The sequence below is a fragment of the Phyllostomus hastatus genome, unplaced genomic scaffold (assembly GCF_019186645.2).
Source record: "Phyllostomus hastatus isolate PE091 unplaced genomic scaffold, TTU_PhHast_1.1 phas_contig_210, whole genome shotgun sequence".
NCBI classification, from domain to species: Eukaryota; Metazoa; Chordata; class Mammalia; order Chiroptera; family Phyllostomidae; genus Phyllostomus; species Phyllostomus hastatus.
The window spans coordinates 30,115,772-30,130,055 of record NW_025333737.1 but is presented as its reverse complement, the minus strand read 5'-3'; the positions used below and the strand labels follow the sequence as shown (position 1 = coordinate 30,130,055).

The window sequence follows — 14,284 nt, the reverse complement described above, 5'->3', positions numbered from 1 at the left end:
GCTCCATATTTAGGCAGCTGTGGCCGAGAACAGCATGTCTCTGGAAAGCAGCACTGCAACTGGCCAAAGATGGGGGGCTGCGGGTTTCCCATCTCTGGAGACATTCAAGCGGGGTCTTTGCAACCACCTGGTGGGGATGTTGAGGTGGGGCCTCGGGTGTCTGATGGGGCTGGATGAGATGATTGTAGAGGGTCTTCTGGCCCCCAAATTCTATGACTCCAGTTTTCTAGATCTTATTTGTCAGTGAAATCACAAATGTTCAAGTGGAACCAACAAACCTGTTCCTCTCCACTCTGCAACCTTCTGAATCGAAGGTGCTTGCTGAGACATTTAGAAAGTCTGGCTAATGGCTGTTGAATCCAGCCCATCCTGGTGCAGGAGTGAGCACCATCCCGAGCCCCAGGGGTGGGGAAAGCTAAGCCAGGGCCTGGTTGCTCTGCCTCCAACTGCCCTCAAGCCCAGAATCTTACCTGGCGGCTACTGTCTGTGCAGACAGGACTGTCGCTTGGGAGGCGTCAGGACTCCGGAAGAGGCTTTGGAAGAAAGGTCAAAGGCTGTCAAGCCCTCGTCTCCCCTCCACTGTGCCTCTGCCTTGTTTCCCAAGTGGTGGAGGTGTTTGGGCACAGGTGACACACCTCTGAGGCGCTTACCTAAGAGTGGGTCCCCATAAGAAAGAGCCATTTTGATGAGGCTTAATTTAGCCCCTGGCCCAAACACCTTCACCTGCTCCTTTGTACTTAAATAGCTCCTTTCATCCAACAAGTTCAAAGCTGTCTAACAAAATAAACCCAGTTGTTCTTGAACACCACAGAGTGGGCAAGCATTGTGTTTGTTCAGGAGAGCGAGAAGTGAGTCATTCGGAGATTGAGGGAGTCTTCTGGTGACATGAAGTGAGTCAGTGAGGCCCCAGGATGACTGACCCGTATTTCTCAAGTTCACATCCCATGCCCTGTCATTTGTAATTATAACATTAGCTTTCACGAGACATTGTTTGTGCATGTGTGCGTGTGTGAAGTGGTTGGAGTTCCTGGGAAGGAATGCTGGGTGGAGGGGCCCATTAGGCTGGGGGAAGTGTGAAGAGCTTCCCTAGAAACCTAACAGCCCGTCATTACCACCATCCCTATCATCACTGCCACCACAACGATTGTTTTCTTCATCATCTTCCTCCTCTTCCTCCTCCTCATCACCACATATCTTCATCACATTGTAATCAAAGATCACATTCATTGAACTCTTACTATAAGCCAGGCACTAAGTTACAGATCAGCTTATATGCACAAACACATTGAATCCTTATAGCAGTTCTATAAAGCCAATGATTTTGCTAGCCTCATTTTTGCAGATGAAGAGACGAGGCTCAGAGAGGTTAAATAACACACCCAAGGTCACACAGCTACTATGTAGTGAAGTCAGGATTCAAAGCCAGGCAGTCTGCTTCCAGCAGCTGCTCTCAACCTCTGTACTCAGCGGAGGCTGAGTCTCAGATTATGTCCGCAGAACCTTAATTGCCCCCAGTGCTTTTTCTCAAAGGAAACGAGAGAGTGTTTATGCTAGAGAAGCCATTTCTGAGGATTTATGCCACACAAGGGGGAGTGAGGAATGGAATTCCTATGGCAACTCAAAATAGCACGACCAGCCTGGCCATTTCAATGCCTGGGAATCATCATAGAAGGTCACCCCATCCCCTGCCATTACTACGGCCGCTTTGTCTATTGAGGAAGAGGAGGAGAAGAAAAATGGTCAGAGCCCCTTATATATGTTCAGCATTTTACCATTTACAAAGCACTTTTGTATGTGTTTCTCAGTTGGCGCCCCCTTCCTCCCAAGCCCTAAGGGAGACAGAACAAGCGTCACCACCCCATGCTGCCGTGGGAGAAGTTCAGGGTTAGGGAGGTGAAATGTCCCCCTCAGTTCTCATGGCTGGTCTCACCCAAGCCCAAGTCCTCTCGTTCCCAGTGCATTGCCCTTTCCCTGCACTGAGCCACGCAGGGCTGTGCTGGAGGTACGTCTGGCTGGCGCTGCACATTCAGGCCCACTCTCAATGCTGGGGAAGGGGGACCGAGATGCATTTACACGGCGAGGGTATTGCAGGGCCTGGGGTTCTCCCCAGGGCTGATCTTCCTGGTGCTTTCTCCCACCGTGCAATGTCCTCCCCACCACACCATGTTCAGACTGAGCTTCTGGTCTTTGGCTGTCTCCTGGCCTGCCTCAGCGGGGGCTCCCTCTTGATGCTGTTTTTTGGTATCCAAATCTCCCTTGGCTCCCTTCCCCTTCCCTGGTTGTCAGAAGTCTTCACCACATGCTCAGCCCTTCCCACGGGCCTCCAAGGCCCTGCAGGAGGACGCCTCCACCCCACCAGAGGGCTGGGATTCGAGGCGGCTGCACTGCATCTGCTCACCAGCAGGTGTCACTCTGTGTCTCCCCACGGACCTCATTCCCCTTTCCAGTTCCTCTTTCACCTGTTTGGTTTAGCATTGCCGCTTTTCTTTCTTCTGCCCCCTACCACATCCCAGAAGCCTCCTTCACCTGTTTTGAAACACATCTCAGTGCCTATGGGAGGGGGACACCGCTGTGGGGCTGAAGGGATGGGCAGTCACTCCCACCGCCTCCTGGTCTCTGAAACAAGCACCAAATACCAAAATAATGAATTACCAGGCCTGATTGAAGCAAAGATTCTTAAAAGGGGGACCAGTTGTATGAATCCTACCTTGTTCCCCTACAGAGCGGGGTCACCAACACACCTTGGGGACACAGGTAAATCATCTGAAACGACCCCAGCCCCCAGCCCCTGGCTGAGAGTCATGAACTGGGTTGAAAAGCCCCGACTGGAGCCTGGGGCAGGAACAGGAGTGGGAAGAAGTGGGACGGGGGAAGAAGGAAACTTTGGCGGTTGAAGGGCTGTCTCCCCCAAAGCCAACTGACAGCCAATTATATTACTTTATATTAGAGTTCGCTGTGGACCTGTCTGTCTGATCAACAGGACCGAGAGCTCGTGGAGGAAGGGGCGGGTCATCTCCCTACTGCCCCCTGTCCTCCTGTCCCCAGCCCTGGGACTATACTTGGTGCTTGGTAGCTGTTCAACAAATGACCACTTTCCTTAATGTCATATGCACAGTCCTCTAATTATATTAAACACAAACGTATTCCCAAATGTCCATCTCACACCTTTTAAATATCTCACCTCCTTATGTTTTTATTTCTCAGATATTTTGAGGGGACCCATATGAGCCTGAATTGCTCATAAAAAGATTACCCTCTATCAGAACTGTGATTCTTCTTTATCATTTTAGTCCCATGCCCAGCTCAATAAATGCATTTTGCATAAAATTGAATTAAATAAAGGAAGTGGGTCTGATAGTCCATTGACTGCTCAATTTCCCTCTGAATGAATCAAATTTGTAGTTATTCCGATGAAGAAATCAAGACAGTACATGAAGTCTGATCCTAACCTGAGGGACCTCGTGGAGACCTTCTAAGGCCAGAGTCCCATTTTCCCTATTAATTCAAGCAACAAGTTCACTCAAGCCTGTTGATATTTTGAAAACACAACAAGAAGGCTACATTTACAAGGGATGGTAGCAGTATGTTAACTCACCAGCCAGTCCATCAGCTGTCTCCATCCTGAATGCTTGTGTCATTCCCCCTTCTGCAGGGAAAAAAGGAACCTCCAGGTAACGTGGGTGATCTGTTCTTCCCCGCATCTTCCGTGTGGCTGTTGATGAGCCGAGACCCGAGGCCCATGCAGGTCTGACTCCCTCCGCTCCTTTCTTCCCTTTTCCTCTGCACACACCCTATTCGTTCCGGAACAGGTAGCCTGGCCGTGTTGTGAACTACACTGCTTGCACGTAGACAGTGTGTTTCTCAGCCACAGACAAATCTCAGACTGGATCAGGGAGGTGATGCTCTGGTCTGGACGCTTTGGAACAACGTCACTTCTTTCGGAAGCCTCAGAAGCTGCGGTCTTGTGTCTACGGGTCTTCTTTGAGTCATCGCTGCTTACATCTCCCAGGGCCCACAGCAGAGTGGGCCACTCTTCTGTTCCCCAGTTTAGGTTGTCTTGGTCACTTCTCAGTTTTGCATCCTGCAGGTTCATTCTTGTGAAGGTGGGGTAGCTTTGTCCAATATGCATGGCCCCATGTGGTTCTGAGGGTTCCTTCTGGGGTTCCTCCTCCCCTCTTCTTTATGTTCTTTCCTCTCGTACTAAACACATTGTTCCTGGTTCCATCTCTCTCCATTTTTCTCATCTTGCTGCTTCTTACACATATTCTGTTTTGGCTTGTCAACTCAGTCCTTGAATCTTCTCATACTGGGAACGTGCGTGCTCTTCCTGGACTAGAGCCTCTGCAAGGCTATGCTGGCCAATCAGTAGATAAGACCACAGCGCTTGGTGGATGATGCTGGCATTGAGTCTATGCTCAGGGGAAACCTCCTGGGGAGGCGAGGAAGGGCCGATGGAGGAAACGGTTCCTTGCTGGAAGCCAGCACAGCAGAGCAGGCTGACAGGAGTTGGGGATCAGGAGGCTGTGCTGCTCCTATGAGCAAATGCCCATCAGCCTGATTCACAGACCTTTCCATTTGTCCCCAGCCCAGAAGTGAGGCAGGGACTTCCTACTGACTGCCACTGCCCAGCCTTGCGTCCTTCCTCTGCACAGTCTCAGTGATGCCTGCCTCAGGACCCACCTATTTCTTCCCCTTTAATTGCCTTGGGAGAAAACAAAGAAATTTTGGTTTTATTGTAAGCCTAGGGCTTCTTTGTAGTGTGATGGGGCATCTTAATGGCATTATAATAAGTGGTGATAATGGCCTTGGAGAAGGCAGATGAAGGACCTTTTTTTGAATCTGAGACTCAAATGCAGAGCCGCAAGAATATTATCATGAAAGCTTGATGGGGAGAAGGACTCCAATAAGTTGTCAATAAAACTCCACTCTGGCTGGTAGCCAAAGCCACAGTAGAGGTTGCATCTTCCACCCAAGATGCAAGGGGTACCTGGTGATGCTTGTAATTATGCAGCTTATGTGTATATTCAGAGCTTTGGCCACCTCTTCCAGGTTTTCTGATGCCTTCCTTCATCTCTCAGATCAACCCCAAGTGCTCCAAGCTTGCCTTGATAAGTCCCCTGCTTATGCTGTGTCTCAGCATTTTCTCTCCTGGCAACCAGGTCCTTGGATTCACTCTCATGACCATAGAGCCATCCTTGGTATCTTTTAACCTTTGGTTTGGTTCTTAAACTAGGTGATTGTTGGGAACTGCCCTGCCTGGTATCAGAAGCTGTAACCCCCGCCTAGGCTAAGGCTGAGGGAACGCCCTTGGAACTGTGAGCCAGCAAGGAGACAAAAGCTTATCTCCCTGGCAGGAGCACTGCTTCTGCTGCTTCATTCATAACTGAACCCCAAAGCTTGGTCGGTTAGTCAAAGACAGGTAAGATTCCCCAAGGGGGGAATTACCTAAGACAGGCACGATCACGTGGGAGGCCCCCAAAAGAAGGACTTTGGGGGCTACAGCAAAAGGGGGTGATGGACCCTCACTCCTGGGCTTTGACACAGCCTGAGTCCTCATTGTCTGGGAGAAAATCTCCTTATCTCTTGGTTGCCTTAGTTTCATTGCTCCACCTAAGCCTGAAATAATGACAGTGTGGTGCAGCTCTGTGCTGAAAAGGGTGGGTTCCCCGGGTGATCAGGCCTAAGAAAGAATATGTAAGATCCTGTGAAACCTGCTTTGTTTAGAATGCTCTCAGATGAATGAGAAGGGTCCAAGGGTCCAAGGAGGAAGTTAGTTTGTTCTTTAAAAGTCTTACAGCTCTTTGACCCTGACTCAAAATAGGCCCTCAGACTTCCTTGTTATCTATTGTTTGATCCTTACTTCCTGGCAATGAGTAATGAGCTTTTACCTGAATTCTTATGCAAATGAAACCAATAGAAAGCCTCTTCAGAGGGGGAACAGCGCGCTCTCCCCACCAGGAAGGGTGGCCATGGCACCCTCCAGGGAGAGGGTGGCCAAGCACTCCCCACGTGAGGAGTGGCCCTGCTGTTCCTATTCCCCCACAGGACCTGGTCGTCTCTGTGTGTGTTTTTTCTCATTTTCCGACGAGCCATCCGCAGCGTTCTGTGATCACTGCTGGCTGGTGACCCACGCATCAGGTTATGTGTAGCCCAGTGAGCCCAGGGCAGGATCAGTACATCTCCCTGGTGTATCAGTTTCACTTAGAGAATTGGGCAAAAGGTTAGACAGTTTAACTGGAAATTTTGGAATGATTTTAAAAATCAACATGGGTATATTATGGACTATAAAGTCAATTCACATGATGCTTTAAGATCAGCTTCAGACTTCTGGTCAAGATGGAAGTGTAGGTAGTCAGGCTTCACCTCCTTGAGCAACCACAAAAAGAACTACAACTAAATCTCAAAACAAACTCAGAACTGTCAGAAAACTGAACCATATGGAAGTCTGGCAACCAAGGATTTAAAGAAGCCACATTCATCCAGATGGATAGGAGGGGCAGAGATGCGGTGACGAGGCAGAGAGGCAAGGAAACTCGATGTGGTACAGAGAGGCAGTGGTGGAGGCAGAAGGGGTGCAGTTGGTCCCACATTCATGTTTGGTAGATCAAAGTCTGGGGAAGGATACCTTGGAAGCAAGTGATCCCAACCCCAGGCCAGACCGGACAGCCCAAGTTTTTAGCACTGGGAGGAAGAATCCCCATACCTCTGGCTGCAAAAACCAGTGGGGGTTGGAGTGATGAAAAAAAACACAACTGTTGGATTTTCAGAAAACTCCACTTAAAGGGCCCACATGATCTTAAAACATATGCAAACCCACCCACTCTGGGATTCAACTCCTGGGCAACAGCTGGGAGAGTGCCAGTCACATACAGGAAGTTGATGAAGTGACTGGAAATGGGGAAAGTACTGGGAAAACCCCCAGAGGCCAGACAGTGGCACAGTTCCCTCTCTGATCCCTCCCCAAACACAGAGCCACAAAGTGGTGAAGTGGGTTGCCCCACCCTGGTGATTACTTAAGGCGCCACACCACACAGTTTATAAGTGCCTTTTACAGGGAGTCAAAGCAACTCTGCCTAATACACAGAAACAAACACAGGGAGGCTGCCAAATTGAGGAGACAAAGAAATGTGGCCCAAATGAAATAACAAGACAAAATCCCAGAAAAAGAATTAAGTGAAATGGAGATAGCCAACTTATCAGATGCAGAGTTCAAAACACTAGTGATCAGGATACTCAAAGAATTCATTGAGTATGGCAACAACATAAAGAAGGAAATGAAGCTTACACTAAGTGAAATAAAGAAAAATCTGCAGGGAACCAATAGTGAAGAGAAGGAAGCTGGCATTCAGATAAACAATTTGGAGCTCAAGGAATAAACATTCAACCAGAAGAGAAAGAAGAAACAAGAATTCAAAAAAAAAAAAATGAGGATACTATAAGAAGACTCTGGGACATCTCCAAATGTGCCAACATCTGAATCATAGGGATGCCAGAAAGAGAAGAGAAAGAGCAAGAAATTGAAAACTTATTTGAAAAAAATAATGAAAGAAAACTTCCCTAATTTTGTGGAGGAAATAGACAGACAAGTCCAAGAAGTACAGAGAGTCCCAAACAAGTTGGACCCAGAGAGGACCACACCAAGACATATCATAATCAAAATACCAAAGGTTAAAAAATAAAGAGAGAATCTTAAAAGCAGTGAGAGAAAAGCAGAGAGTTACCTACAAAGGAGTCCCCATAAGACTGATTTTTCAAGAGAAACTTTGCAGGCAAGAAGGGACTGGTAAGAAGTATTCAAAGTGATGAAAAGGAAGAACCTACAACCTAGATTACTCTATCCAGCAAAGCTATCATTTAGAATGGAAGGCCAGATAAAGAGCTTTCCAGACAAGGCAAAGCTAAAGGGACTCATCGCACCGTCATTATTATATGAAATGTTAAAGGGACTTATTTAAGAAAAATAAGAAGATCAAAACTATGAACATTAAAAAGGCAACAAATTCACAACTATCAACAACTGAATCTAAAAAGAAAAACCACCCAAAGCTAAGCAAACAACCAGAACAGGAACATAAGTATGGAGATTATTTGAAGGGTTAGCAGCTGGGAGGGGGAAGAGGGAGAATGGGGGGAAAATTCAGGGATTAAAAAGCATAATTGGTAGGTACAAAACAGACAGGGGGATGTTAAGAATAGTATAGGAAATGGAAAAGCCAAAGAACATATATACATACCCATGGACACGAACTAAGGAGGGGGGATTGCTGGAGGAAAGGGGGGTACTGGTCAGAGACGGTCAAAGGGGGAAAAATTGGGACAACTGTAATAATATAATCAATAAAATATACTTTTAAAAAAAGATCAGCTTCAAAGGTTTTCAGGCTTGTGGAGGCCCCTCTGGTCTACCTCCCAACTCTTCCAGTTACCTGCTCACTCTGCCCTAATGCTGTGGATACCCTCGTGGAAAAGTCTGCCAGCACCTCCTTAGTCCTTTCTCGCCTGCCTCCAGATCCTCACCCTAGGTAACTGGAATGCATTTATGTGGATCTCTCAGCTTGCATTTTTTTCAACTCTTTTTCAAAATGATCTCTTCCTCCAGACCCTTCCCTGTCTCAAACTAATTATCGAAGCCTCTCCCTTTAAAATTCCTCCATAATCCTTCTAAGTGGTGCACAGGAGGTGACAACAACCAGCTGTCCATCCTTCTCAGCCAGTCCCTATCCACCTCAAGGCTTCCAAGCCTTGGGGTGTTGCAGCGTTGAAAGATTCTTCTCTTAAAGCAGATGGAAAGGGTGTCCGTTGCTGCCACTTCATACAAGTGCCTCCCCGACTCAATCCCAGTCCCTCTCTAGACATGCCAGGTGGGCCAGGAGATGAGTCTGATTATAGATGTCCAGGACCATGTGATACAGCAGAATGTCATTGGATGGACCAGCTCCCAGTTAACAAGGGCAGTTACTTGGGCTAGACAGTGCAGCCTCTTTGAAGGTCTACCACAAACCTCTGATTTCATGGGTGAACTGCCTGAAGAGGAGTCCTGACTTAGCAAGAAGCCCAAGTAAAGAATTTTATGGGACAATGGACTCGTCTGAGGAAAGCAAATAACAGACTGAAGGGAAGGGCATTTGAAAAGTAGTGAAGATGTAAAAAGAAAAAAGACTTTATAGTACATGTCCACACCCTTAGCGGGGAGGGTATAAAGGTTCCCAGGAGGAGACCCACATGCTCCTCAGAGAACTGGGACTCTGTCTTTTGCTGGGCACCTCGCTCCCTCGCAGCACCATGCCTTACAACTGCTGCCTGCCCAACCTGAGCTGCCGCTCCAGCTGCCCCTCCCGGCCCTGCGTGGCCCCCAGCTGCCACAACATCCCCCTGCCCGGGGCCTGCAACATCCCTGCCAACGTGGGCAACTGCGGCTGGTTCTGCGAGGGCTCCTTCAATGGCAGCGAGAAGGAGACCATGCAATTCCTGAACGAACGCCTGGCCAGCTACCTGGAGAAGGTGCGGCAGCTGGAGCGGGAGAATGCGGAGCTGGAGAGCCGCATCCAGGAGCGCTGCCAGCAGCAGGAGCCACTGATGTGCCCCAGCTACCAGTCCTACTTCCGGACCATCGAGGAGCTGCAGCAGAAGGTGGGGGCCTTGCTGTCACTGCTAAGCAAGGGGAGTTCTCCATGATTCTCAATCTGTGGCAGAGAAGTGTGTGTCTTGCTTCTATGTCATCATAATGTTGCTTCCCCTTTTTATTTCCAAAGTAGCTTTTTAAAGCCATTTTGTAGAGGTGGATGGTGTTCTGTTTATTTTCAATCCTCACTAAGCAACTTCTTGTTCTCCAGATCCTGTGCACCAAGTCTGAGAACGCCAGGCTGGTGGTACAGATTGACAATGCCAAGCTGGCCGCGGACGACTTCAGGACCAAGTGAGTTTATTCAGGATGCGTACGGGGGTTTGCTTTTTTTGTTTAACTTCCAGTTAAAGAAAAGGGATTCCTGTAGCTTTCATGAAAAATGGTTTGATCTATTGGTCATGAAGGATTCTACAGAGATTGAGGGGAACCCAGCAAAGGAATCACAAATACAGATGAGGACGCAAATCAACCTGTTGATTTTTTGATCAGTATTGGGTCTTGATAGCCTCCAGAACCCTCTATCTCTTGGTTTCACTCTTGTGGAAAGTGGGAAGACAAGATGAATGGGGTTATGAAAGACCATCCCTGTGAATCCTGGGGGCCTGCCAGTTACTGCTCTGATCCTATCCGTGTGCAGGTACGAGACGGAAATGGGCCTGCGGCAGCTGGTGGAGTCAGACATCAACAGCCTGCGCAGGATCCTGGACGAGCTGACCCTGTGCAAGTCCGACCTGGAGGCCCAGGTGGAGTCCCTGAAGGAGGAGCTGCTCTGCCTCAAGAGGAACCATGAGGAGGTGAGACCAGAAATGAGAAATGAAGAAACCTGACTTAGTGTCAGGCTGAGGGTGGCTTTAGTGATTTCCTTTAAAAATACTAACACTTCGTAATGACAGAAACAATGAAAAGGTAAAACCTATCCAGAAAAGATGTCTCTTACAAACAAAACTGAGTTTCCCTGACCACCCCACCAACTTGTGATTGGCTATGGAGTTGTCGAATGACTCCCTACATTGTTGTATTCATGCTGTGTAGTCACTTCTCAGCCCCAAAGGCCAAACAACCGAGCCCGGTGAATCCGAGTCTCTACTCTTTCAAAGTCTTGGTGAAGAGTAACCTGGGGCTTCTTCTTCTCTATCTTGGGAGGGGCCATTAAATGACTTTCTTACTTGATGTCAGGAATTATTTGACACATAATGTGAAATTGAACAGTCAAGTCTTTGTACTATGAGGTCATCTGCAGCCAATCAGCAGACTGGGAAAATAGAGCATTAGTCTGTCCTCCAGTGGCATCCAAGCAAGTCCTTGGGAATGTTTTTGAGTCCAAGTACAGTCATGGTGAGGAGGGAGCTGGGCCACGTGGAGCGCAGACCACTTTGCCTTGAACTGTCATATTGTTCCACTAAGTCTCTTTCCTTGGGAAATAGACTAGCAGGGCTCCGAGAAGCAACGCCATTTCTTTGAATCTATTCTTCATTGAGGATAGTTACTCTTGCTTTTTTTTTGAATCCACAGGAAGTCAACACCCTGCGTTGCCAGATTGGGGACCGCCTCAATGTGGAGGTGGATGCCGCCCCCACTGTGGACCTGAACCGCGTGCTCAATGAGACCAGGTGTCAGTACGAGGCCCTGGTGGAGACCAACCGCAGGGATGTGGAGGAATGGTTCACCAACCAGGTGGGTGCCTCAGCCCAGGGCCACTCAGGACCTTGTGGCCCTCAAGGCAGAGTGTGATCCCGTCTCTTACCTTTGGTGTCTCAGACCCAGGAGCTGAACAAGCAGGTGGTGTCCAGCTCAGAGCAGCTGCAGACCTGCCAGGCGGAGATCATCGAGCTGAGACGCACGGTCAATGCCCTGGAGATCGAGCTGCAGGCCCAGCACAACCTGGTGGGTACTGTCCACACCTCCTGGTGACAAGTGTGAGGTCGGGGAACCAGAGTCACTGGCAGGCCTTTTGGGTCACAGTCTCCTGAACTCTTGATGCTGTGACTTGCATGGAACCCTGTGGAGGGACGTGTTAAAGGAGCAGCTGTGTGACCTTCCTTATGTCCCCCCACAGAGGGACTCCCTGGAGAACACGCTGACAGAGACAGAGGCCCGCTACAGCTCCCAGCTGTCCCAGGTGCAGTGCATGATCACCAACGTGGAGTCCCAGCTGGCAGAGATCAGGAGTGACCTGGAGCGGCAGAACCAGGAGTACCAGGTGCTGCTGGACGTCAAGGCGCGGCTGGAGTGCGAGATCAACACATACCGGGGCCTGCTGGAGAGCGAGGACTGCAAGTGAGTGCCGGGCAGGGGGTGTTTGAGGATGCCATGCACACATGCAAGCACACTCTCCCGTTGGACTCCAGGAAGGGATTGCGTGTCTTGGAAATGATGCTATGCCTTCACACCAGACATGCTTACATAGAACTCAGAAAACACAGTATCACCATCACTAAAAACATAAAAGGCGAGAATTGCTTGATGTCCACACAAAAATTGTGCAGCCAAGTCTTTGCATGCTACTGTGGTAATATTGAAGAAAGATCAATGATATTCTTTACATTTGATTTTACTATATTTTGTAGAGGGTACACTTTCATATACAACCTCATCTGGTCTCACGTACAGGTGAGGACAGGAAGGCTGGGCCAGTATTCTCCCCATTCTGTAGGTGAAGAAACTGGGGCTTGGAGAAGTTAAGGGGTCTTTCCAAGGTCACTAGCTAGGAATAGACAGTGTTGGGAGTGAAAGTGAGAATTTCAGGGTTTCTGTCTAGAAGTTTCGCAGTATATAGTAGGGAGACTGAGAAATTTGAACATGAGCTTCATAGCGGCTGAGCCTGTAGCCTGTCTGTTACAGATCAGCCCACGTCCTGACAGGCATTTCATTCTTGGGGTCTCTCTGGCATATATTACAAGTCTCCCTCAATTCAACTTTCCGTATCATTCTTTTTCTCCAGGCTGCCCTGCAACCCCTGCGCTACCACCAACGCATGCAACAAGCCCATTGGGCCCTGTGTCTCCAGTCCCTGTGCCCCCTGCACCCCCTGCGCTCCCTCTGTTGCCTGCACACCTTGCGTCCCCCGGCCCCGCTGTGGACCTTGCAGCTCCTTTGTGCACTAGAGCCCAGGGGCTGCCAGAGGAGCAAGGAGGCAGGGCCCAGGGCTCCCCAGCTTTGACCTGGCCCTGGTCCATTGACACCAGGGCCTGAAGACACACTTTGCACGGCCAGAGCTGCCCAGTGGGTCAGCCAAGAAAGCTCGCCCACCTACTCCAGACCACTCCCTCCTCTCCCTTTCCTTCACTGGGGTCTGTTCCTTCTTCGCTTCTCCAGAGAACCCTCCTAAGTCCCAGCGGCCTTCCTTTGGATCCTCCTAATAAACTTGACTTTCCTGGCAAAGCAGATATCCTTCTCATTGCTATTCATTTGTTTCGCCACACCTATCACTTGAGCACTCTATAAAAAGCCACTTGAAAGTCAGGCCGTATAATGACCCGACTCTTGGATATGGAGCCGTTCCATGCCTGGTGGGCAGAGGGCTGAGGCAGGGTGGCAGGAGGAAGGGCGGGGCAGCCGCAGGGCTACAGCTCCTCTCTCCTGTTGACCATCACTGGATTTCCTCCCACACTCTTCCCTCTTGACCCGGACATCTGCTAGGGCTGATCGTATCCAAGTCCAGAGAGGGGAGGCACAAGTTGGGGCCAGAAAGAGGCTCTGAAGAGCTCACCTCTTCTAGGTAGGAAGTTCTAGGGTCCAGCACTGTGTTACCTGGGTTATTGGTGGTCCCAGTGGCCTCAGGAACACCTAAGGAAGGGACCCCCTGACTTGCCCGCTGAGCCCAGGACTTCGTCCTTCCTCCCTCCCGTGTGGGTGGATCAGGAACCTGGGCTCCAGCTTCTTGCCCTCTGTGCGCTGGGGCTCAGAGAACCCTCACCTCTTCACTTGGTACTCCTGCCTTTCTCAGTCCAGTCCAACCAGTGCCTGCTGAATGCCTCCTTTGTACAGATGCTGGATGGTGGGGAGGGGAGAGTCACACCAGGAGAAAACAGTCCTGGCTCCAAGTTATTTACAATTTGTTAAAAGGGATAAAACTCCTCCCCAAGCAGTGTGGTTACAAGGCATAGCCCTGACACTGTGAACAAAAGCTGGAGGAACAAGCAAGTCTTCAAGAACTGAAAGTGACAGCAGCATTCATCAAGAATGGGTATCTTTCTTTATTTCTAATGAAGAGCCATGGACAGGCTGATCATTGACTTGGTAAAACCTCAGAGGACCATTTGATAGGACGGGATGAGAGACCACACATGTCTTTAATTTTTCCCACTAACTTGCCCATCATATCAGGCTTCCTGAGGCTGGCATCAGACCCCACTTTGGCAAAACACAGCCTTGTGTAACTGCAATGATAAAAGAAATTGAAATTATATATATATTTTTGATAAAGCACCTATTTATTCTTTTTACTTGAACTTCCCCTGATCCTCATTTTTAAAGCCTCAATTCCAGGATGGATTCAGATTTGCATATTTTGCTACTTGGCTCGTGAGAAGTCTCTGTCCTGCTCTAATGTGGTTTGCCACCATGTCTGTGATTTCCTCCAAATCCAAGGTCAAGCTCGGTCGGGAGGTCCTTCTTAAATTTTCTTATTCCTTTATTGTGTATTCTGCTTAAGTATGT

At 49.0% G+C, this 14,284-nt stretch overlaps 1 protein-coding gene across 1 annotated transcript; it reads left to right on the top strand.

Moving 5' to 3' along the window:
* Nucleotides 1–9,282: 9,282 nt before the first annotated feature.
* Nucleotides 9,283–12,729, top strand: LOC123817189 (keratin, type I cuticular Ha1). The gene is made up of 7 exons (XM_045836744.1): nucleotides 9,283–9,630; nucleotides 9,834–9,916; nucleotides 10,263–10,419; nucleotides 11,138–11,299; nucleotides 11,384–11,509; nucleotides 11,682–11,902; nucleotides 12,567–12,729. Exons 1-7 carry the CDS (start codon nucleotides 9,283–9,285, stop codon nucleotides 12,727–12,729), a joined length of 1,260 nt encoding a protein of 419 aa, XP_045692700.1.
* The last annotated feature ends 1,555 nt before the right edge of the window (nucleotides 12,730–14,284 follow it).